The 23371-nt window shown below is 38.5% G+C and overlaps 1 protein-coding gene across 2 annotated transcripts in view; it reads left to right on the forward strand.

Annotated features, from left to right (window-relative positions):
* The window catches only part of UGGT2 (UDP-glucose glycoprotein glucosyltransferase 2), a 180962-nt gene that overhangs the window by 76584 nt on the left and 81007 nt on the right, over positions 1-23371 (forward strand). Inside the window, exons 12-16 of one of the 2 annotated variants that reach the window (XM_036080088.2) lie at positions 3139-3289; positions 12007-12126; positions 12994-13079; positions 13641-13776; positions 20589-20720. In XM_036080088.2, coding sequence (XP_035935981.2) covers positions 3139-3289; positions 12007-12126; positions 12994-13079; positions 13641-13776; positions 20589-20720 — 625 coding nt within the window. The remainder of the gene's footprint in view (positions 1-3138; positions 3290-12006; positions 12127-12993; positions 13080-13640; positions 13777-20588; positions 20721-23371) is intronic. The other variant, XM_078070183.1, reaches the window with a different exon arrangement.

The raw sequence follows: 23371 nt of genomic DNA on the forward strand, positions 1-23371 counted from the left end.
GGCACTGGTTGGGTCAAGGCCTGGTCCAAGCCTGGCTCTCACCCCCCGGGGAGGTTAGCTGCAGAAGGCCATGGCCAGGGAGGAAGGCAGGTAGGGCTGAGTAAATTTGAGGAGGTCCATAAATGGTGTCTCACATCTCTACCTTAGAACCACTGACACATCTTTTTCTCTAAGCAATCACCTCAACCACAGATTTGAGCAGACAAACTGGTACAAAGTGGATGTTAATCATTTTGATAGCCAACCTGTTCTGCTTGAGCCGTGTCCCCACAGTATACCTACCAGAAAGAAAGACGTAACAAAGGTGTCTTGATATCCCTACTTGGGTGGTTTTTCTCTGTATCTTAATGAAGTTGTCTGGCTCAGAATCCTTTGGGGCTCTTGATTAAATATGTATTTGTAATGCATGTAACATTAAAATTCAGTATTATAAAATCAATACTAAAATTGAGTCCAGTGAATATCTGAGTGCCTACTATGCTATAGAAACGGTAGATATTGGGGGTATAGTGGTGAAGAAGACAGAAATAAGTGGTCTAGTGGGATAACTGATAGTAAATATATAATGATAGTGCAGTAAGTTTACAAAAGATAAAGTGCAGTGCTCTGGGAGTATATAACTCCAGAGATTTAAACTAGTTCTTGGTGGAACATGGGGACAGTAGAAATGTCAGATTTCTTCAAGGAAGTGATCATTTAAGCTAACACTTAAAGGACAGATCAGGCAAAGTGGGGGGTGGGGGTTCTGCAAGCAGTGACACATTTGAGAAAATGAAAATCCACTCCTGTGGCCAGGCTGTGGAGTGAGGAGGAGCCGGAAGAAGCTGAGGTCACACAGGTGGGCAAGGGGCAGATTCTGCAACCAGGTTTCGGATTTTCACCTTTCCTCTCTAGGGCAGGAGAAGCCGGTGAAGGGCTCTGAGCAAATCTAAAGATAGTTACTATTTAAAAGAGAAGCATGATAAATTATATTGTTTCAAACTCCAGAGATATAAGGAGTTTTCCTGATAAACAGACCTAGCACATTTAAAGAACCGTTTTTTTTAATTGGTAGCCAAAATTCAAGATTTGAAAAGAGCAAGGAAGAAACATGCTTATTGAGGGCAACTGTGCGCCCAGTGGGGAATTAATTTAATCTTAATGCCTTATAAAGTGATTATCACCATTCTCTTTTTTAGACAGGAAAATGAAGACTCAAATGTCACACAAAGATAGGGACACAGCTGGCAAATAGTAGCAGGATTTAAAATCTCATGCTCTTTCCAGTGTACCCTGTAACTCGATCTGGTCTTTCTATTGATGATTTTCCTTGGAAACTAGATTGAGATTACAAAGATGGTAGATACAAAAGCTATGGGGACTATTAAAGTTCTGTTGCCCCAAAAAAGTGTCTGATCAGTAAGCATCATAAAATTTTAAAAATGGAGAAAACATTGGCAATGCAATCCAGAATTCTTATTTTACAAATAAGAGAATTTAGACTTAAAGGGGTTAAGAACTTCAAGAAGCCACACATGAAGCAGCTAAATCTTACTATTAGAAGGGTGATTTGTGGTATCTAAGCTAGTGCTCTCTCTACCACACTCATCCTCTAATAGATTGGAGGGGAGGCTAAAAAGCGTGCTTTGTAAAGCAGTGGTCAGAACTGCTTAGGATACAGATGTTCAGAGGTAAGTCCTCCAGGCCAACTTGAAATACTTAAAAAAAAAAAAAAAACTGCTTTTGTAAGAGTTCAGATATTAGATCTTTACTTTTTAAATATAGATCTCTAGGGGCACCTGGGTGGCTCAGTCAGTTAAGCATCTGCCTTGGGCTCAGGTCATGATCCCAGGGTCTTGGGATCGAGCCCACGCGATTCTCCCTTTCCTCCCCGCTCCTGCTCTCTTGCTATCTCTGTTGCTATCTCTGTCTCTCTCCCTCTCAAATAAATAAAATCTTTTTTTTTTTTTTTTTAGGATTTATTTATTCATTTGATAGAGCTCAAGCAAGGGGAGTTGCAGACAGAGGGAAAGGGAGATGAGCCAAAGGCAGATGCTTAACTGACTGAGTCACCCACGTGCCCCTAAATAAAGTAAAATCTTTAAAAATAAAAATAAGTGTAGATCTCTATAGACCTTCCTGAGAATGGTATTCTAAAATCCATATATTGCTTTACTCTGATTCTGTTCATTTCTGAAAAGCAGAGTGATTTCCATGATTGGATTTTTTTAAGGAAGCAGTTAGGTTAAATATTATAAATATGAATTTTAACACTTGGTTTCAAAAAGTAATAAAGTTCTTCCTTGCCTGGTAAAGTTTTACCTTTTCAAACATAAGCACACTTTACCACAATCGGTAAAGCCTTATCTTCACAGCTACAGGGAGGCACTGTGTTCCCACAACTTTCATATCCCCGTTCTGTGCACCAGCTGCGGGACGTGGGCGGGAGACCACCTGTCTGGGCCTCACCTGCACCACGTGGGACTTCCTGAGGGGTTGGGAGAGGCGCTCTGTTTGGAAAGAACGTGGCACTTACCTGGCAAATGTGGGAGCTTGATCAGTAGGCGTTTAAAGACTCAAACTGCCCAGACTTTTTGCCAGTAGGGTTATTTATTGATGTTGTTATTTTTTAGCAGTAATATTTTCTGTCATGTTTAAGAGCTCTCAGAGTATTGTATATATGATTAGAAATTTTTATATGTATTTCAAACAGATGTGAACTTTCATGCTTTAATGGCTCTTTTTCTGTGCTAAAATTTTATATTTTAGGTCCTATTTGAGCTTCCCTTGTTTTAATAGTAGATTTACCAAAATAGTGACCTAGGATATTTTTCCCTTCATTTTTGGCTCACTCAGGGGTGAGCATATCTTCACTTCTTTGCTAAAGAATGTAATAAATATACCTTGTTGCCTTACCTTTTAAATAACAAGATTTTGTCACCACACACAAAAAAGTCAACATGAGTTTACCCTAGGTAACTAATTAGAACTCCTTGTCTTGTTTGCTAATGAGTTTAATAATATTTTTTCCTGCTGTTAATAAAAATACCAATAAAAATACCAATTCATTTCTAATGCTTTAAGAAAGCTATAAACTTTAAAGGTTTTTTTTTTTTAATTTGGCGAATCAAAATAAAACTTATTTTTTTCCTTTAAAAGTCTTTTGGATATGCTGAAACTAGAAGGAAAAATGATGAATGGCCTCCGCAATCTTGGGATCAACAAAGAAGATATTAGCAAATTTTTAAAATTAAACTCACATGTTTTGGACCATACCTATGCATTAGATATTAGGCATTCTTCTGTAATGGTAAGTGCTCATGTAATTCCTTGTTTTTAAAACCTTTAGATTTAAGACTTAATATAAAATCAAATATTGGCAGGCTTTCAAATAAATTTAAGCATTTTGAAAGAGGATGCCAAACTCAGAAGAAAAGTAAAAATACGGACTCATCCCCCTCTCATTCTCATATCTTTTCTCCCCCTCTTCCTGTTCTCTGCATTTCCTCTCAAGAGCTCACTCCTTCAGGATCCTTTCCAGCTTTAAAAAAACAAACAAACACGAACAACCAAGTAACCCCATGAGCAACAGCAACAAAACATCAAATAATTAAAATCTGAGGAATGTAAGAATACAACCTACCATCGTGAGAACCTTGCCTGGCCAGCTTACAGGGGCCTCCAAGCGTTCTGGTCTATGCTACCACCTGCGGAAACTGGGAGTCTGCTCACCTCACCCCTGCTTGCAGCGAGGGTGCCGTCCCATCCTCAGTGTGGCCTGTGAGGCTGTCAGTGGCCTTCTCCCTCCTTTCATTTCTTAGACTGTGAAGTACTCCTCTCACCACTTTCCCTTCTCTCTTTTGCCAGGGAAGCAATGTTTCCCCTCTCTATCCAGTCAACTCCCACTCTTTCTTCAGGCTTTGCTCCAAACAGTACTTCCTGAGAGAAGCTGACCTCAACTACCCAGATTAGAAGATGTTTTCATATAGGCATTGTATTGAGGAGCCCCAGGATCAGCCTCAGGCTCAGTGATATGCTAAAGAGACTCAGGAAGCCTCACAGTTGTTAGACCCTTGGTTACAATCTATTAGAGCAGCAGAGGGAGAGAGAGCTTGAGGCAAAGGCCAGAGGAAACCAGGCGGGAGTTTCCAAGAAGCTGCTCCTCATGGAGTCGTAGACAACATGCTTGATTTCATGTGTGACAATCCGTGCCGGGCTAGCCTGACCCGGGAGTTCGGGGTTCGAAAAGCGGTCTGTCATATGGGAATGTAATGCCTGTGTGACTGATCTCAGTCACTGAAGCTCCAGACCCTCCGAGGAAAAGCGGGTATTCATCCTCATGTTCGCAGAAACTCCATACAAACCTCTACAGCATGCAGCAGGACCCTCAGCATGGGAGGAACTGTATCAGAACATTTCAAGAGTGAGTTCTCAGAAGCCAACCTAGAGAACCTTTGTCACAGAAACAGGCCCTTCTAGGGAATGTGCAAGGTGTGAGCAGGCTGGCCCTCCAAGTTAACCCTTTCTACCCCTCCACATACACACACATGTGTGTTTGTATATATACATATTTATTATGTTACAGAACTACCAGTCCTTCCGTATACTTTGCACAGTGAATTATTATAATTTTATAATTTTGTCCTATGATTCTTTGATGTCTTTGTTTCTTACTAGACTATATAAACTTCTTGAAAGTAGGAATTTTATCCATTTTTTTCTCACCATTATGTCCTTGGTTTTAGTAGGTACTCAATAAACATAAGTATTCTTTGAACAAATAAGTAAATATCTCAAACAAACATAAAACATAATTTGTAACAATGAAACTCTGAGAACATTCTAATTACAGCACAATCAATATAAATATGTCCATATCACCATTATGATTTAACAGTGTAAAAAAGTATAACTATTAGAAATGAGAAAATAAAAGTATTATGTGACAGATTATATAACTAAAACTCCTCCAAAACAGCATTTTAATTAATAAGACCTTAGTAAAATGGGTTTGAAGTGACAGTAAGCAGGTCAAAAGCTTTATTTCCAAAAACCATTTGGAAAACACGGTGATTTATTCATAATAACATAAAAATTCAGATACCTTGATAATATCTTTACTACGTAATAATCTTAATAACCAATAATAAAAACTACAGCTTAACTGAGGAAATGCAGAAGGATAGAAGGACGCCTGGACAGAGTATTAATTGGTGCAGACTTGGAAGCAGCCGTGGCTGTGGCGTCCTTCCCGCGTTTATAGATTTTGATCTAAGTAATTTCCCTGGAAAGTACCATCAAGAAATAGTAGGAAATGGAGAAAAGTATTTATTCCCAAAGATATGATCATTGCTGCATATTCTTAAAGCCAAATAGAAATGAGTTAAGTATATAACAGAAATATTGTAAATTGTATATCCATGTGCTTGGGTATATTATTCAGACATTAGAATCATGCTTATAATCATGCCTCAGCAACCAGCAACAATGACTGTGCTCTCATGTTAAGTAAGAAACACAGACTTACATGATACTATCATGGGTAAAGATGGACAGAAGATCCAGAGGAAATAAAGTGTTGTTATTAATGGGTGATGTGGTTTAATAGGTACTTGTGGGGTTTTTTTTTTTTTTTCATGCTCTTCTGTAAATTCCAAATTTTTAGCAATGGGTATGTATGACTTACATGATCAGAAAAAAAAAAATGGGAAAAAAAACCTCTCTGACCATCCTGCTAATCGTCTCATGTAAAAATTTAAGGGATTTTCTTGGAAATGTTCAGTTATTACAGTTACTTTTGTCCTACCCAACCAGCCTTCCCACCTACAAATTTGGTCCTCCCTCCAAGAATCACAGAAAGATAACAGCACCAAAGAAATGCTGTATATTCCCTGAGGGATAAAGACCTTAGACTCAGGGCAAGTTACATAAGTTCTGAATTAGTTACCATTGTATTTTCTAGAGCACTAAGTGCCTTGTTATAAATGTTTATCTATCCTTACTGTGTTTTCCTGCTCTTTAGACCATCTTCTCTCATTGGCTGGATTTTACTTTGACTTGGATACCTTTAAGCTCAGTTAACAAACGTGTTCTCTAAAAATGTTTTATCAGAAAAAGGAATGACCATGTTAGTAATCTTAATACTTTGGGACTTTTATTTTAAGCCTTTATGCTTTTAAACATTTGTAGAAGAGCACTGGGAGCATGGGCCACGGTAAGGAAAGGAGGGCCGTAAGTTTCAAGACTACACTGAAGAAGAAAGGCATCTATAAGGAAACTTTGCAGCTCCATTCATAAAGTAACACCCTGGTCCCCCCAGGTTGGCAGAGGCCCGTCAGCACCAGGGAGGAGCAGCCCTGCTGCTGTCCCCATCGCCCACGCCCGGTCCACTTCCCCACTGCTCTGCTGTGAGGGCTCGGACTCTGGCCCAGCTCTTGGGTGCCTGAGGAGGCGTTCTTCTCCATTCCCGCTAAGAGTGTCGGGAAGTAATTTTTTATTGAGGTAAAAAATATATAAGATACGCTCTTTTAACCTTTTTAAGTGTATGACTTGGTGGCATTAAGTACATACACAATGTCATAAAATCATCACCATGATCCATTTTTCCAGAACCTTTTTCATCATTCCAAACAGAAACTCTGTACCCATCAAGCAGTAACTCCCCACTCCCTTCTCTCAAGCTCCCTGGTAACCTCGGTTCTACTTTCTGTCCCTATGAATTTGCCTTTTCTAAGTGCCTCATAAAAGTGGAATGTTTGTCCATTTCAGCCTGGTGTATTTCATTAGGCTTACTACTGTCAAGGTTCATCCATGTTGTAGCATGTATCAGAATTTTATTACTTTTTAAGACTAAATAATAACTTAATTTTTAAAATATTTTTTTGCATACTATTAAGAGCAGTTTTGTGTCTTAATTAAATGCTTTTACTTTTCCACTTGGAAAGTGTCTGCTTTCAGTAGATAATTATTTGTGACACTTTATTCTGTAGATTCCTTTAAAAAAAATTAACTGACACAGGGCACCTGGGTGGCTCAGTCGGTTGAGCATCCTATTCTTGATATCAGCTCAGGTCTTGATCTCAGGGTCGTGAGTTCAAGGCCGGTGTTGGGCCTCACACTGGGCATGGAGCCTACTTGAAAAAAATAAAATTAACTGCACAAAATGCAGAGCCCTGAGTTCTGAGCACTCTTTTCACCTTGGTCTGTTAGAGCAGCAAAATTAATTCACACTTAAGCTTGATTTTTGCTTCATAGCATTTGCTACCACCCAATATGATATGCATTTATTATGCATTTATTTGTTTATGTATACTCTTCTTCCAGTGGAATGTAAGCTCCACAAAAACCAGGACTTTGTTAAATATCTTCAAAATCCATCAGGTCCTATCACATAGGAAGCACTCAGAAAATCTGTTGGATATCTTAATGCTAAAACAGAGCTATTCAAGAATGAAAGCAATACTTTGCTTTTAATTCTTTTTCACCCCCTGGATCTGTCCCTCCACTTTTTGTCTTTACAGAGAAAGTTGAGTCACTGAATTACATTACTTCTGACCTCTGTATTTATACCCTTCCCAAAAACAAACCTTGGCAGTTTATTTCTTAAAAGTTGCTTGCTTAACAGTTGAGTAAAAACTCAAGAGAGTCATTGGGTATTCTCCCATCCCTGTTTAACCATTCTAGGTTTCTCTGTCCCAGATATCAGAAGACACAATTTAAATTTTATATAGTTTTATTTCCTGTTTTTAGCCTTGCCATGGAACCTCAGGTTTCACTAGTATTTCATTTAAGTCAGTAAAAACAGCCATATGATTATATGTTTGGCTCCTTTGGATTGTAATTCCTTTTCAGTCCACAGTGGTGGGGGCTTTGGTCATATTCCACCTAAATTACCCCTGCCCCTAGTTGCAGTTTTCTGTTTTCTATCCTGTGATGTTCATGCTCTAGTCATATTCCTGAGGTGCTTATGATCATTTTAATTTCCTTTTCCTTAAAGTTCCCAAGTCATCCTAGCCATTTGTTATTCTCTCAAAACAGTTCTAATTCTTCATCTTTGTCACCAAGATGACAGTGATAAGATTCAAAACTAGTAAACACCAACCAGCACAGGCAGAGGAAATGAATTCTTTATCCAGGTTAAGGATGTAACTTGCTATTGACAGTGAGCCCCACAATCTGTAACAGCAATTTCCCGTCCAAGCCCCATAATGATGTAAATCAGCTCACCACAGATACTGGGTTTATCCCTGGACTCACAATTTGGTTCCATTGATCTATATCTTCCCCTTATGCAAACACCACACTATTTGATTACTGTAGCTTTGGAGTAAGTTTTGAAATTTGGAATTTTGAGTCCTCCAACTTTTTTCTTTTTCAAGATTATCTTGGCAGTCCTAGGACCCTTGCCTTTCATTATGAATTGCATCATCAGCTTGTCTGTTTCTGGAAAAAAGACAGTTGGAATTTGTATTGAAATTTCATTGAATACATAGATAATTTAAGGAATATCGCTATTTTAATATATTAAGTCTTCTGATCCATGAATATGGGATGTCTTTCCATTTATTCAGATCTTCTTTATTATCTTTCAATGATGTAGCTTTTGTAGCTTTCAGTATACAAGTCTCATACTTGTTAAACCTCTTTCTAAGTATTTTATCCTTCCTGATGCTATTGTAAATAGAATTGTTTTTCTTATGTTTATTTTAGGATTTTTCAGTGCCTCTGAATTTTTTGTTGAAAACTAGGCATTTCGAATATTACAGTATGGCACTTCTGAAAGTCAGATTCTTACCTTCCCTGGGTTTATTGTTGCTGTTTGCTGTTGTTTTGATTACTTGTTTAGTGACTTCTCTGAACTAATTTTGTAAAGCCTGTGTTCTTTCTTATGTGTGGCCACAGAAGTCTCTGTTACGTTCCCCTAGTCATCTATTCAGTATGAGACACAGATTTACTTAAATGCCTGGACCCCAAAAGCTTCCCAGCCTTGCATAGGGGCTGTGTGTGTGTGTGGCAGATGGAGAGGGAGCAGCCCACATCGGACCCTCAGCCAGGCAGCTTGCATCCCCCTTAGCCTTCACTTGTCGCTTGCACAGAGCTTCAGAGTAAACCAGAGGAGGGAACTTGGGGCTTCTCAGTCTTCCCTGGGCTTGTGCACGGCCTTTTAGAATCCCAAGAATATGTCAGAACTTCTCAAAGCCCTGTTTCCCAGAACCTCTCATTCCCCAACCTTTCCTCACTAGGTTTTGGGTGCTCTGCTTTCGTCCCAATTGTTTTCTACTGCTGCAGGCAGGAGCGACTATAACATTTGCCCGTAATTGTTTTCCACAAAATTGGGTAGCAGCTCTAACACTGTTATGAGTTAGGCAGGATAAAGACAAGCCTTTTTAGTGGGTTTTCTAGGGAGTCACCAGACAGTTCAAACAAAAACTAAAATTCTTTCAGAATGAGGTCCATTCTGTTTTCTCCAATATTGATAGTGGAATTCAGGCTGTCCTTTTCAAGGCTACTGATAAGCTTGGGAGCACGAGGTGGGACTAGGATAAGTTTCACACCACATATCTCACAGTTCTGACTGAGATTCAGCCCTTTTTCTTGAATAAATGCTCTCAAGTTTGCTGTAAGCTTTTGGTTAGTTTTCATAGTTCTTAAAATGTTGAGTTCCCCCCAATATTCTAATTTCTTACTGCTTTTGTGTCAGGGTGGAGTTTTGAAATTCCTTACTCAGCCATTTTAGCTGATGTCACTCCCTAGAGAAAACCCAAAAGATGTGAATTTCAAGTCTTTTAAGTTCTTCACTTCTCTCAGAAATTCATCCTCTAACACCATGACCCATCTTGTGTCCATTTGCTAACCTATTGTAGCTCCTTGGACAGTGAGGAAATCGTCTTACAAGTTCTAATCTATTAATGACAGTATCTTTTATTCAGTATCTTGGTAGCCCAGTAGATACAAAGGCCAGAGTTATGGCCAACAAAACTAATGGCCATATATCATTGGAATATCAGTGCCAGTTCTGCAAGCAGCTTTGTGAGGCCACTCTTCCAGTTATTGTTGCTGCTTCTATAAATTTACTTGAGATTAAAAAATGGGCAGTTCAGTCTCTGGGCCTATGCAAAGCGATTTCAGTCTTCTCTCTGAAGTCATTGCCTCTGACGTGGTTAAACACTCCCCAAAACCTTATGTCTGGACCATTGTAGAGGCCACCTGATTTCTTGGGCACCACTGGTCTCCTCTCTCCTCTCCTCTGGGACTTTCAGCGGCACTTGCTAGACCGCGTGCCTGTGTCATTCATCTCTCTCACCCTTCATTTTGATTTTGCATTATTTCTTTTCTCTGTGCACTTTAGTTAATATACATTCTATTGCTCTGTCATCCAGTTGACTAATCACGGTCTTCCTCCATGTCCAGTCTGCAGTTAAATCTTCTTTAGAAGTTCTTACAGTTCTTAATTACAGAGTTTTAAAATCTAGAATATCCCTTTAGCTCTTCGTGTGATGGATTTTTAGTTATCTTAACATTTTCCATCTATTTTTTCTTTTTAAAAATATATATATTAATCGTAGTTATTTTAAAGTCCTTGTCTAAGTCCCTTTGTATTGTCTGGTATTTCTCTTTCATTTTAATATTTGGTCCTTTTTTTTTTTTTTGCATGGCAGTTTTTGATAGGAGCCCGAAATTGCCTTTGTAAAGTTACAGAAGCAAACGCTTGTCAGGTTTGCTGCGGCAGCCTGAGTACCAGACCTCACCTGGCTCTGTCGAGGCATGTTTCTGGGCTTTGTGGGAGCTCTTCCACTTTGTGTCTTACTCCTGGGAGCTAGCCCTGTCAGTTTCTCAAAGTACAGTGTTTGCCAAAGTCTTAACATTTCGGACTTCAGCTTCTGTCTCCTTACTGTGTAGTGATTTTGTTTTGTTTTGTTTTGTGTTTTGTTTTTTGTTTTTTTGGGTTTTTTTGGTGGTGTTGGGGCCAGGATGTTGCCATGGGTGCGTGCAGGTTCCTAGTCAGCAAGTGAGAGGAATTTGTAGAGAGACGGGACTGTCTGGTTTCTTTCCTGCACTTTCCCCCTCTCCTGCATTTCCCTGCCCCTTTAACTCCTAACATTTAGGCAACCCTAATTTTGACTCCTGTCTTTCCAGCCCAATATGACTGTCACTTGCTGTTTGAATGAGTTATTCCAAGCTGCAGTTTGGAAAATGTCCCTGGGGACGGAATTGAGGTGAACATGGAGCTTGTCTCCTGAGCTTCCTGCCCTCAAGGATTGTCACGCCTTCACTCTTGATCATTGGTTGACCCTACTCCATGCGTCTGAACAGCGGTTTACATGTTTTCCCCAGTTCTTAGCATTCTTTCAGGCAGGCGGCTTAGTCTAGTATAAACCGTTAGCTCTTGATCAGAATCAGACATCCAAGGTGTCATGTTCTATTTTCCTTATGTCTAAGGGTTAAAATTTGAGAAGGGAGGTGGAGGACCTGACTGCCTCCTATACTGCTGATAATTAAGATAAACACTTAATCTCTGTCAAGTGGTTTATGGAGAGTAATTTTTATAATATTTTATTTTTGATATGAAAAACATGAATAGAAGAAGTCAGTTCTGGGAGGAGGGTCAGGCTTAATCTAAAAGACCATGGGAATATAAAATTGTTGCACATAATATATTTCTTAATTTAAAGAATATTCAACTGGCTTCTTATATTTAATCAGAAATATAGAAATCTTTGTGTATTTTTACTTTGAAAGAGTGAAAACTGGCTTTGAAAATGCCTTAAGTGGAGCGCTTGGGTGGCTCAGTCAGTTGAGCGTCTGCCTTCGGCTCAGGTCATGATCCCGGGGTCCTGGGATCGAGCCCCGCATCAGGCTCCCTGCTCAGCGGGAAGCCTGCTTCTCCCTCTCCCTCTGCCTGTAACTCTGCCTGCTTGTGCTCTCTCTCTATCTCTCTGTCAAATAAATAAATAAAATCTTAAAAAAAAAAAATGACTTAAGTATTAGCTTAATATAGTGTTCACAGATTTTTGGATTCTTCTCTAGTGGATTAATGACCTAGAAAATGATGAGTTGTATGTCACATGGCCTGCAAGTTGCCAGGAGCTTCTGAAGCCTGTGTTCCCTGGAACTATACCTTTCGTAAGGCGTAATTTTCATAATTTGGTGAGTTTTATATGACATTTTGTATACATCTTTTATAAAGGTAACAGCATTCTTTTTGGACTAGCCTGTTCTTGGTGAATAGACATCTGTGTAATACGGAGGGAAATACTTGCCTGATGCAGCAAGCTTGAGGTGGCACTGGCCGGAGAGACCTCCAGAGCCCGCGATGCCACAAAGCTGCCTCTTCTTATTTAGATGTGCTTTTATAGTTCCGATGTGAAATTGATGAGTTACGTTCACATTTTCTGAAAGGAATTTGATTGAACTTTTTTCCTTCTGTGTTCTAAAGAACTAATTAAAGATTAAAGTTTAGTACATTTCAGGGGAAAATTCGTGGATATCACTTTATCATCTATGTGTATGAGTTCACTATTATAATATTAAATAACCTGATACAACTGTGAAATGTGCAGAAAACACTTAGCTGGGGCTTTATTTTTTCTCCACAAAGAAAGTGAATATGTTATTTCCTACAGCAGTGTAGAGTAAGCAGTTATATTAATGCTATTTTTTTCAAAATTCAATTACTGTCTTTTTAAAAAAAATACAGAAAATCCAATGCACATTTAGAATAAGGTATTTCACTTGTTATTTAAAAAGTTTACTTTGTGTTGTGCTGCCAAAAAAAAGGATGAGTGATCTGATACTAAATTCCAGGTATTATTCAGATGTGCAGCTTTTAGAAATCCTTCATTACCTATGAAATTCTTTCTTATATAGAATTCTTTAGAATTGCTGGAAATTTCTTTTAAAAAAGATTACACCTTGAATTTCATACTTTTAGTGACAGAAACTAAACTAAACTTGAATTTCATGAAAATTCCAAAATGTTAAAATAGTGATTATAAACTATCTACTTTCTTTTAGGTTCTGTTTATTGATCCTGCTCAAGAATATACCTTGGATTTTATAAAACTTGCTGAACTTTTCTATTATCATAAAATTCCTCTTAGGTAATTGTCAATTTATAACATTAAACAGTCAGCTAAAGGAAATCCAGTGATGTTCATGTTGTACCATAGAGTATTGCACGGAGTATTCATGTGGAATTCAAAGCAGTGGTGGGTGGTCTTTAGCACCTGACACAACATGGTTGTGCTGTGAAACATCATTTACCTTTATGGTAGACTCTGTTAGTCAAAGCTGCTTAGTAATCTCGTTAACCCTGTTCATTTCCTGAGAGAATGATCTGATCACTTTGGGTGCTTAAAGATGGATCCATTTCCCTGAGGTTGTGTTAAGAGTATACTTTCCCTTTATTTTTCTGGAAAAACATGGTCATTTGATAATATCACCACCAGAGAGAGTTTGACAGTTTGGAGGAATCCATTAGATAGACGGATGTTGGTGACTAGACATTACAAATCAAACCATTTCAAATATAATACTCCCTCTTCCCCCCCTATTAACACATTCTATCCATCTAGATGTTATAGTCTAGTAATATTGAAAAATCGTGTTGGTTGTGATTCAAGGGGTAGTTGTGACATTCCTTATTCACCTTCTTTTCCCAGAATTGGTTTTGTGTTCATTGTTAACACAGATGATGAAGTTGATGGAGCAGATGACGTTGGCGTTGCTCTTTGGCGAGCTTTCAAGTATATTGCAGAAGAAAGTGATGTATCAGAAGCGTTTATTTCCATAGTACAAGTGAGTGCACTAGGTATAATTTCTTTAGACTGTACAGTGGGTTTTTCTGCATTATTACTATAATTATCATTTATTATTTTTATCTTTCAAAGTTTATAAAAAACAATCATGGGGATTAATACAGACGATGAATTTGATTCTTGCAACTCCCAGTTGAAATACATAATGTTGTCCCCACTTTATAAATTAGGCAGCTGACACTCTGCCAAAATAGATGAATTTGCTTGAGTTCCTCCAGCTGCTAATAGAATTTAAATTGTATATATAAGTTTAGAGGAAAACATACTCAGAGAAAATGATGAGTCAGGGAAGAATTCCTGAACCAGGTCTTGAAAAAATCATGAATAAAAAAGATTACTGCAAACTTAAATATTCTAAATGACAAGGTATGCAGACCCTTCCTAGAGAATTTCAAAGGAGAAGGAGATCACTTCATGACAGCAAATTAGGTGGAAATAGCAGGATGGGTACTGAATTTGACAAAGAGATTGTATAAAAAAAAGTTAGAAATTGGCAAGAACTTAAAGAACAATAAGAAATGGGAAGATTATCTCATAATTGAGGTTTTGAAACTATCATGGCCCATTGTGAAAACAGATGTATTAAAGAGCTGTATTATTATTAAGAAAGTCAGACCATAGGTTAAAAACTAGCTTTTGGGGCTCCTGGGTGGCTCAGTCGGTTAAGCGACTGCCTTCGGCTCAGGTCATGATTCCAGGGTCCTGGGATCGAGTCCCCCATCGGGCTCCCTGCTCCGCAGGAAGCCTGCTTCTTCCTCTCCCACTCTCCCTGCTTGTGTTCCCTCTCTCTCTGTGTCTCTCTCTGTCAAATAAATTAATTAAAAAAATCTTAAAAAAACAAAACTACCTTTTGTTCATTTTAAAATTCATTGGTCTTTTCACTTTCACCCACTATTATAACAAGGAATGGTCTTCAAAGTGAGAGTGTGATATTACAAAAGCCCTGTGTACTCCCTGCCCTGCTTCCATAGTTCCTGGGAAAACCACTGAATACCTCATGAACTCAGTGTCCTGCCGCGCAGAAACTACCAGAGCCTCAGTGACTTGGGGATACACTTTGTTCTGTAAAATAGTGCTGTGGATTACGTGTCAATTTTGTATCTCAGGCTATTACTTTTATTAACTGATTGGTGTAAGAATTTATAAGGGACTTAGACTGACATAGCTTTTATTGAAGTCTGGCCACCTTATTGTGAAAGGATCAGTATGATAGTCAAAACTAAGAAACTTGAAGACCTTTTGAAATTCTCCTTACCTAAGTTATCTTAATTCTCTCTATTGACTCTCTATTCTGGAAGCGCTTTGTATCAGACATAAATTTGCATGTGAATTCATACTTCGCAATCACTGGCCTTTTGAATTATCTACTGTGATGTTCAGCATAATACTGTAATATCTTGGAAGACCAAATTATACTTGAAACCATAGGTTTTCATACAACGCAGCATGAAAGTATTAAATATGTGCTATAGCCTACAAGTTGTACTAAGCAATTAGAGGAAAAAGAGGGAAAAATGTGTGAGGAAGGAATATTTATAGCATGCTAGAATCCACCAGGGTCTGAAGTGTGCAAATGTTGGTGGTTATTCAGACTATGTATGCTTCAACCCTAAAATTTTTGTAACCCATAGAAAACCAAAACATGATTGAGCTAACATCCTATTGGGAATGTATTGTATTGTATCCTTCTGATGACTTAGCTTCACTAATTTAGAATAATTTGAGCAAAATCTAGTCTTTTAGTAAAATATGTGAATTATGAAATCTCTTTAATATTTTTTCATTACTTTCAATGAGCAAATTATTTTATCTAAGTTAGGTAATTTGAAAATATGGTATCAGGAGAAAGAAGAATGTAGAAGGTCAAAATTATATGAAAATTTTTGACATGTGATGGAGAATTATGATAGAATAAGTACAGTATTTATATGGTAAAACAATCAGACTATGTATCTCAGCTCTTCAGAGTGGCTATGCAAATTTACTAATTTAATTTTCTCTTCCTACCTTGCAAGATTAAGATTAAAAAAAAAGTTGGGTGCCTGGGTAGCTCAGTCATTAAGCATCTGCCTTCAGCTCAGGTCATGATCCCAGGGTCCTGGGATCGAGCCCCACTTCAGGCTCCCTGTTCAGCGGGGGGGCCTGCTTCTCCCTCTCTACTCCCCCTGCTTGTGTTCCCTCTCTCGCTGTCTCTCTCTCTCTGTCAAATAAATAAATAAAATCTTTAAAAAAAAAAGATTTTAAAAAATGTATGTTATGTACTTGATGAATATTTGTTGAATGCATGTTTGAGAATGCAGAAGTACTTTAAGCCTTCAACATTTGTTTATGATGGGGTAATTGACAACAGATTAACCATCTCACAGTAAGCAAATATAAAACTGGACAAAATATATGAAAGAAGTCGGTTTTCAGAAGTTGAACAAGAGCTAACACAAACTATTATCCTTGCAAAAAGATTGAAATAAAAATATTCACAGGTAGAGATGGAGAGAATTCTTGCTGCGTCAAAAGAAATACTAAAGGAAATCCTTCAGGCTAAGAGGAAGCAACACCAGATGGTAACTCACATTCACAGGAAGAAATGAAATGGTAGCTGTAAATAAAATGTAAATATATGGGTACATACAAAAGGCTATAAGAATGTATTCTGTTGCATTTAAATTGCACAATTTGAAGAAAAATTTTAACATAGATATAATACATATGACAATAATTGTACAAAGGAACAGAGGATTAAAATAGATCTATTTTGGAACTTAAAATTCGATATTTTGTCAACATAAAGTTAGGATTAGGAGGGAGTAGATTGTAGTAAATTGGCACAACTGGGTATCCACAAGCAAAATGATGAAACTGGATCTCTATCTTATACCATACACAAAGGTCAACTCAAAATGGATTAAAAAGTTGAAGACCTGAAACTGTTGCCTGAAAGAAAACAGGGGGTAAGCTCCTTGACATTGATCTTAGCGATGATTTTTTTTGGATTTGATGACAAAATCAAAGGCAACAAAAGCAAAAATAAACGAGATTTATATCAAAATAAAATGTGTCTGCACAGTAAAGGAAACCATCAATGCAACGAAATGGCAAATGTGGAACAGGAGAAAATATTTGCAAACTACCTGTTCAGTAAGGAGTTAATGTCCAAAATACACAAGGAATACATATAACTCAATAGCAAAAAAAAAAAAAAAAAGTAACCCAATTAAAAAATGGGCAATAGATCTGAATGGACATTTTTCCAAAGAAGACATACAGATGACCAGCAGGTATATGAAAAGGTACTCAACTTGATTAATCATCAGGGAAATGCAAATCAAAACCCACAGTGAGCTGTCACCTCACACTTGTAGGGGGGTGTGTTACCAGACAAACAAGATGACAAATGCTGGCACGATGCAGAGAAAAGGGAACCCTCTGAGAAGGGTACAGCCCTTCTATAATGGTACAGCCATTATGGAAACAGTCTGGAGCTTCCTCAAGAAATTTAAAATAGGATGGTAGTATGAACCAGCAACCCACTTCAGCTGTTTCCAAAGGAAATGAAATAAATGAAATCAGTATCTCAAAGAGTTATCTGTACTCCCATGTTTATTGCAGCATTATTCACAATCACCAAGGTATAGAAATGACTTTGTATCCATCAGTGGGTGGATGGACAAAGAAAATGTGTGGTATGTATGTATACGTACCTCAGAATATCATTCAGCCTTTAAAAAGCAGGAAATCCTGCCATTTGTGACAACATGGATGAACCTGGAAAGCATTAGGCGAAGTGAAATATATCAGACAAAGAAAGATGAATACTGTATAATATCGTGTATGTGGAATCTAAAAAAGCTGAACTCTTAGAAACAGAGAGTAGAAAAGTGATTGGTCCGGGGGTGGGCGGAATGGGGAAATGTTGGTCAGAGGTACAGACTTCCAATTATGAGAGGAATAAGTTGGGGCACCTGGGTGCCTCAGTCGTTAAGCGTCTGCCTTCAGCTCAGGTCATGATCCCAGGGTCCTGGGATCGAGCCCCACATCGGGCTCCCTGCCCAGCGGGAAGCCTGCTTCTCCCTCTCCCACTCCCCCTGCTTGTGTTCCCTCTCTCCCTGTGTCTCTCTCTGTCAAATAAATAAATAAAATCTTAAAAAAAAAAAAAAAGGAGTAAGCTCTGGAGATCTCATGTACAGCATGGTGACTGTGGTTGATAATGCTGTACTGTATAATTGAAATTTGCTAAGAGTAGAATTTTAATGTTCTCACCAAAAAAGAAAGAAAAATATGTGTGAGGTGCTGTATATATTAGTTATTTCAATGGTGGGAGTCCCCTCACGCGGTGTGCATTTATCAAGCCATCATGTTGTACACTTTAAATGTATTGCTGTGTTATTTGTCAGTTATGCCTTAATGAAGCTAAAAAAGGGAAAAATAAATAAAATTTATATGAAGAAGTAAAGACCCCAGGTTGCTATTTTTGCTTACCAAGTTATATAACAGTTTTAAAATTTGTAAAATGTATAAGAAGATTGAGTCATTATATATCTAAGTGGCTTATGCTAGACATTCTAGCTGCCTGAGATAGCTTAAGAATATCTACTATTTGAAAATGACTAATTTGTAAGATGACTAATATCAGTAACTTTTCATATATAATTTTTGCCTTATTCAAAATCTCATTTTTTCTAATCCTTATTTATGTTTTACAGAAGGCTAAAATTTTTGCTTTTTGTTTTTTTAGTTACTAAGATCATAGCATGCTCGGCTTGATTATGAGGAGGAAACTTGCCTATAAATTGAGAAGCTTGTAAAATTAAACTGTGGGACCTAATTATAGGACTGAGGCTTTTCTTCAAGGAATAGGTCACTAGGTTTACAGTGAGAAAAGGAAAAGGTTATCATGAGGAATAGTGTGGGGCTTCCGTCAGGCCGCATATGAGGACTGTCTCTGGCAATAATGACTTAAGTGAATTGGGACTCAACATTTTTTTTTTTAAGACTTAATTGACATTTGCGAGAGAGAGAGAGAGAGTGTGTGTGTGTGTGTGTGCGTGCATGAGCGCAAGCAGAGGGAGAGGGAGAAGCAGGCTCCCCGCTGAGCAGGGAGTCCCCCCTGGGGCTCAATTCCAGGACCTTGGGATCATGACCTGAGCCAGAGGCAGACGTTTAACAAACTGAGCTACCCAGGCGTCTTCAAAATAACATTCTTAACTGATGCAAGGTTCCCCCGCTTCTGAGTAGAGCATTCCTATGAAACCTCTATAATAAGCCCAAATGGTGTAAAACAGCAGTAATCATCAGCTGATATGGAAAAATTTTTTAGCATTTTCCAGAACCAAAAAATAACCTCTTTTAGGCTTTTCTGACATCTTAGGACATATCTTGCTAATGATATGCACAGAATAAATTGAAAGAAAGCACAGATGTTCACAGACATGGTTCAAGCTCTGGATCCCGAGTTGTAGTTCCTGGGGAAGGAGCGTGGCGGGGCCAATCACACTGCAAAACAAACACTAAATGTTATTTTCACTTTCTACCATTTTTCATAAAAATGAAAATCCTCTTTGGATTTCTTTTGGTTAGTGAAAACAGATACTGATGTCACTCTCTTAAAAGAAAAGTAGCCTAACATGATCTTTTGAGAAGTGAGAGACACCTATATATCAAAATGGTACTTGATGCTGTTTGTAAGTACAAGTTTCTTCTGCTTGGGAAGTTTTCCCCCAGAATGCCTTAACGCTAACCCAGTGTTCATATTTATGTCTCAGCTGAGTCATCTGCTCGGAGATGCCTTCTCTCTCGATGCAGAGCTGTCCCTTACCCCATGCCTAGCAGAGAGCCTGGGGCATAGTAGAGGGTCTATAATGAGGGAGAAATGAAGCAAGAAAATAAAGGAGCTACAGTTTACATCATGCCACTGTGCTTACAACATCTGAGCGGGGGGAAGAAAGGAGGTACAGAGGAAACCTAGTTAAGGTCTTTACTGGAGAGCGATCAGGAATGAAAATAAAGCCTTTCTGAAATAAGCCATTTAAAATATTTTATATAGGGGTGCCTGGGTGGCTCAGTCGGTTGGGTGTCTGCCTTTGGTTCAGGTCATGATCCCGGGGTCCTGGGATTAGGCTCCATGTCTGTCCGGCTCCCTGCTCAGCGAGGAGCCTGCTTCTCCCTCTGCCTGCTGCGCCCCCTGCTTGTGCTCTCTGTCACTATCTCTGTCTCTCTCTCTCAAATAAGTAAATAAAATTTTTTAAAAATATATTTTATATATACCTTTTTAAATGAAGGGAGCCAGGACACCTGGGTGGCTCAGATGGTTAAGCATCTGCCTTCAGCTCAGGTCATGATCCCAGGGTACTGGGATCGAGCCCCACATTGGAGACTCTGCTCAGCAGGTAACCTGCTTTTTCCTCTCCCTCTGCCACTCCCCCCTGCTCGTGCTCTCTCTTTCTCTCTCTCAAGTGAATAAATAAAATCTTAAAAAAAAGAAAAAGAAAGGGAGCTATTATTTTGCCGGGAATCACAGTGTCTAGTTTGATCAAAATGGAACATAACATAAATTTGTTCTGGTATTTTGAAAGCTATAGAATATTCACAAAACTATTTTTATTGGGAGATGATACATTGTGTGGTTAAAATGATTTATCTGTGTGGGTGGAGGATGTGTGTATATATGTACATATGTGGTATACTTAGAACTTACAAAGTATAAAGTATATTTTATATAAATCTGTCTGCATGCTCAGGGAAAGAAAACTAATTGCCATAAGATGAAAATTAATTATAAGATCTTTATTTCTACAGATGTACGAAAAAGTGAAGAATGACAATATGCTCACTGTAGACAATGTGAAGAGTGTTCTCCTAAATCTATTTCCAGATGCTAATATTTGGGATATTTTGGGAATTCATTCTAAATATGACAATGACAGAAAGGTAAGTTGAAATGCAAATTTTCAAAAATATGATCCAAGAAACTTTCACTATAATCTCATGAATAACTGATCTCAATATAGTTAACTCATGATTTGGGTTTTAGACCCTCAGAAAGAAGGGAAGTTTAACACCTCTGAATGATGCAAGTTGTATACGAGTACTCAAATTGCCATTATTAACCTTTTGAAAAGTATGAGAGACGAGAATTGTCAGGATTTACAGGATAGGAAACTTGAATGTAGAAATTTTTTTTCTTTTTTTAAATTTGAGACAGAGAGAGCACAAGTGGGGAGGAGGGTCAGAGGGAGAGGGAGAAGCAGGCTCCACACTGAGCAGGGAGCCCGATGCGGGGCTCGATTCCAGGACCCCAAGATCATGACCTGAGCCAAAGGCAGACGCTTAACCTACAGAGCCACCCAGGTGCCCTGAATGTAGAATTTTAAAGAATGTAATTTGTACTTTCTTAGGAAGAAATGGAAAGCTGGCTTTTTAGATAAATGCTAGGACAAGAACCAAACTTGGGAAGATGGAGCATCACTGGGGCTGAATTTCTCATGCCCATACAGATTTCAAGTGTTTTAGATGGGTTCTTGCATTTTATAAGAGTTTTTAGACCACAGATCTGGTCCTGTCTCCATGCTAACCATTGAAGGTCAGGATCATTGGCTTTGTAACGTCCCACCTGACTCAGCCCCTGTTTAACTCCTTAGTCTCACCTCTCATGACTCTTTCCTTGCTCTTCTGTTCTTGCGCAGGCAGACTAGTTCAGGTTCCCGAATGGGTTCCTGCTTCTCACCAGAGGGCCTTCATGTGCTTGTTCCCACCATTGGTTCGTGCACCCTGCCTCCCTTCTCTTCTAGCCTGTGTGTGCTTCTCTGTGGCTCTTGGCTTTAATGTTACTTTGGGGGAAAAGTAACACTTTGGGAGGAACTTCTGGGAAGCCTTTTCTAACACTCCACCTGAGATTAAGTTGCTCGTGCTAGCACCACATGCTAATACTGCACACTCCTGCATAATGCTGGTTACAGTGGGCTGTTCATTACCTGCCTTCTCCCTGGACTGAATCCTCCCTGGGAGCAGGGATCATGTCTCCTGCTGGGTCTTGCAGGCCCAGTGCCCAGCGACTGGAACATAGTGTGTCGTCAGTAAACATCTCCTGAATGACATGACTGAGGAGGCAGGGCCATCTGAGAACGAGGGTTATGTTGTAGGATGGAACTTCACGAGAGCAGTGAGGTTTTAGAAATTGCTGCTCTGGGGGCTAGGAAAGGCGGCACGGTGAAGCCATGTATAAAAATGGCTATGATGCCGAATTCCTGCTGGAGTTGCCTACCATAAATTTACGGGAGCATCAGTCTCTTCCTTCATATGAATGAAGGAAGGTAGCTAGATAAAGTGCTGTGAGGCTGAAACGTTAGGAGCTGGATGTGGTATTGGCATGAGAGGCCCAGAGCCTGTGAGGAGACCTCTGGGGCATGTGTAGGCTGCTTGGAAACGGAAGCGAAGCCGCGAAGCCAGGAAGCCAGAGGTCTGGGGGTCCCAGTGCAATTGAAAAGCCAGTGTGGTAGGAATTAGGGATTGTTTTTAGTTCTGTAAGAAGGGTTTTCCAAATGATAATTTCTAAACTGAGAACAAGTTTCATTGCTATTTTTCATTACGATATTTTCATATAATGAAAAACAAAACTAAAAAGCAACCAAGATGAACTTTCTTTTGGGGCCAAAGTTGCATGGAGGCATCTCTTATAATAAAATGATCACGGACTAAGGAAATTTAGAAAGAAAATTATTTTTTATAAGTACTCTTCAGGTACTCTTATGGGGAGAAGGAACACAAATTTTCTGTAGTGATTATATAAACTCATGGAATAGAAAAGCAGTGAGTTTTTATATATTAAGGATCCTATTTGCACAGGTTGAAAGCAAAAGGTTGCACCATTTGGGTTTTAATATGGAGCACTCACCTGATGGTGAGTGATAATGATAGGAGTCCTGGAAGTAATTCCATACTTAGACCTTACATGCTGTGCTTTTCTTTCTCTTTCTTCTTTTTTAATAGAAGTGGGCTCTTCTCTGCTTGCTACTCACTGGTAGAGCACAATTTCTATTCAGACCTTACCTTCCTTAGGGACTGACACTTGTGCAAGAATCATATCTATTAAGCATGACTGATAGATGCATAATGGTGATACTAAGAACCACTTCTTATGCGAGAGTAAAAATTTTTTTCTGATTGATTTGCCCTTTTTTAAAATGAGTCTGATACTACTTACTGATTTTTTACTAAGTTGTGTATGCTTTGTTTCTTAAGAACCCTTCTCTGGTTCAAATCAGTTATATATTTAAAGCCTTTTATAACACCTGTGTACCTGAGGCTGTTAAGTGCATTAAAATAAAATACGTTCCTAAGAACAGCTGGTAAGAAATATTCAAGCTGTTTATTTCAGTGCAATATATTGATTAAAAAGTTTAAAATATTATTCATGATCTAACTTGTATATGGAAAGAAATGGATTCATTTACTTGTGTCTGTTGTAGGTAAATATAACAGTAATATCTGCTATGATACAAGTGAATTTGAGATATTACGCAGCCAAAACATGATACTTATTATCAGATGCCATAAAAATGTCGTCTGAATAAACACCATAT

The sequence above is a fragment of the Halichoerus grypus genome, chromosome 4 (assembly GCF_964656455.1).
Source record: "Halichoerus grypus chromosome 4, mHalGry1.hap1.1, whole genome shotgun sequence".
Taxonomy (NCBI): domain Eukaryota; kingdom Metazoa; phylum Chordata; class Mammalia; order Carnivora; family Phocidae; genus Halichoerus; species Halichoerus grypus.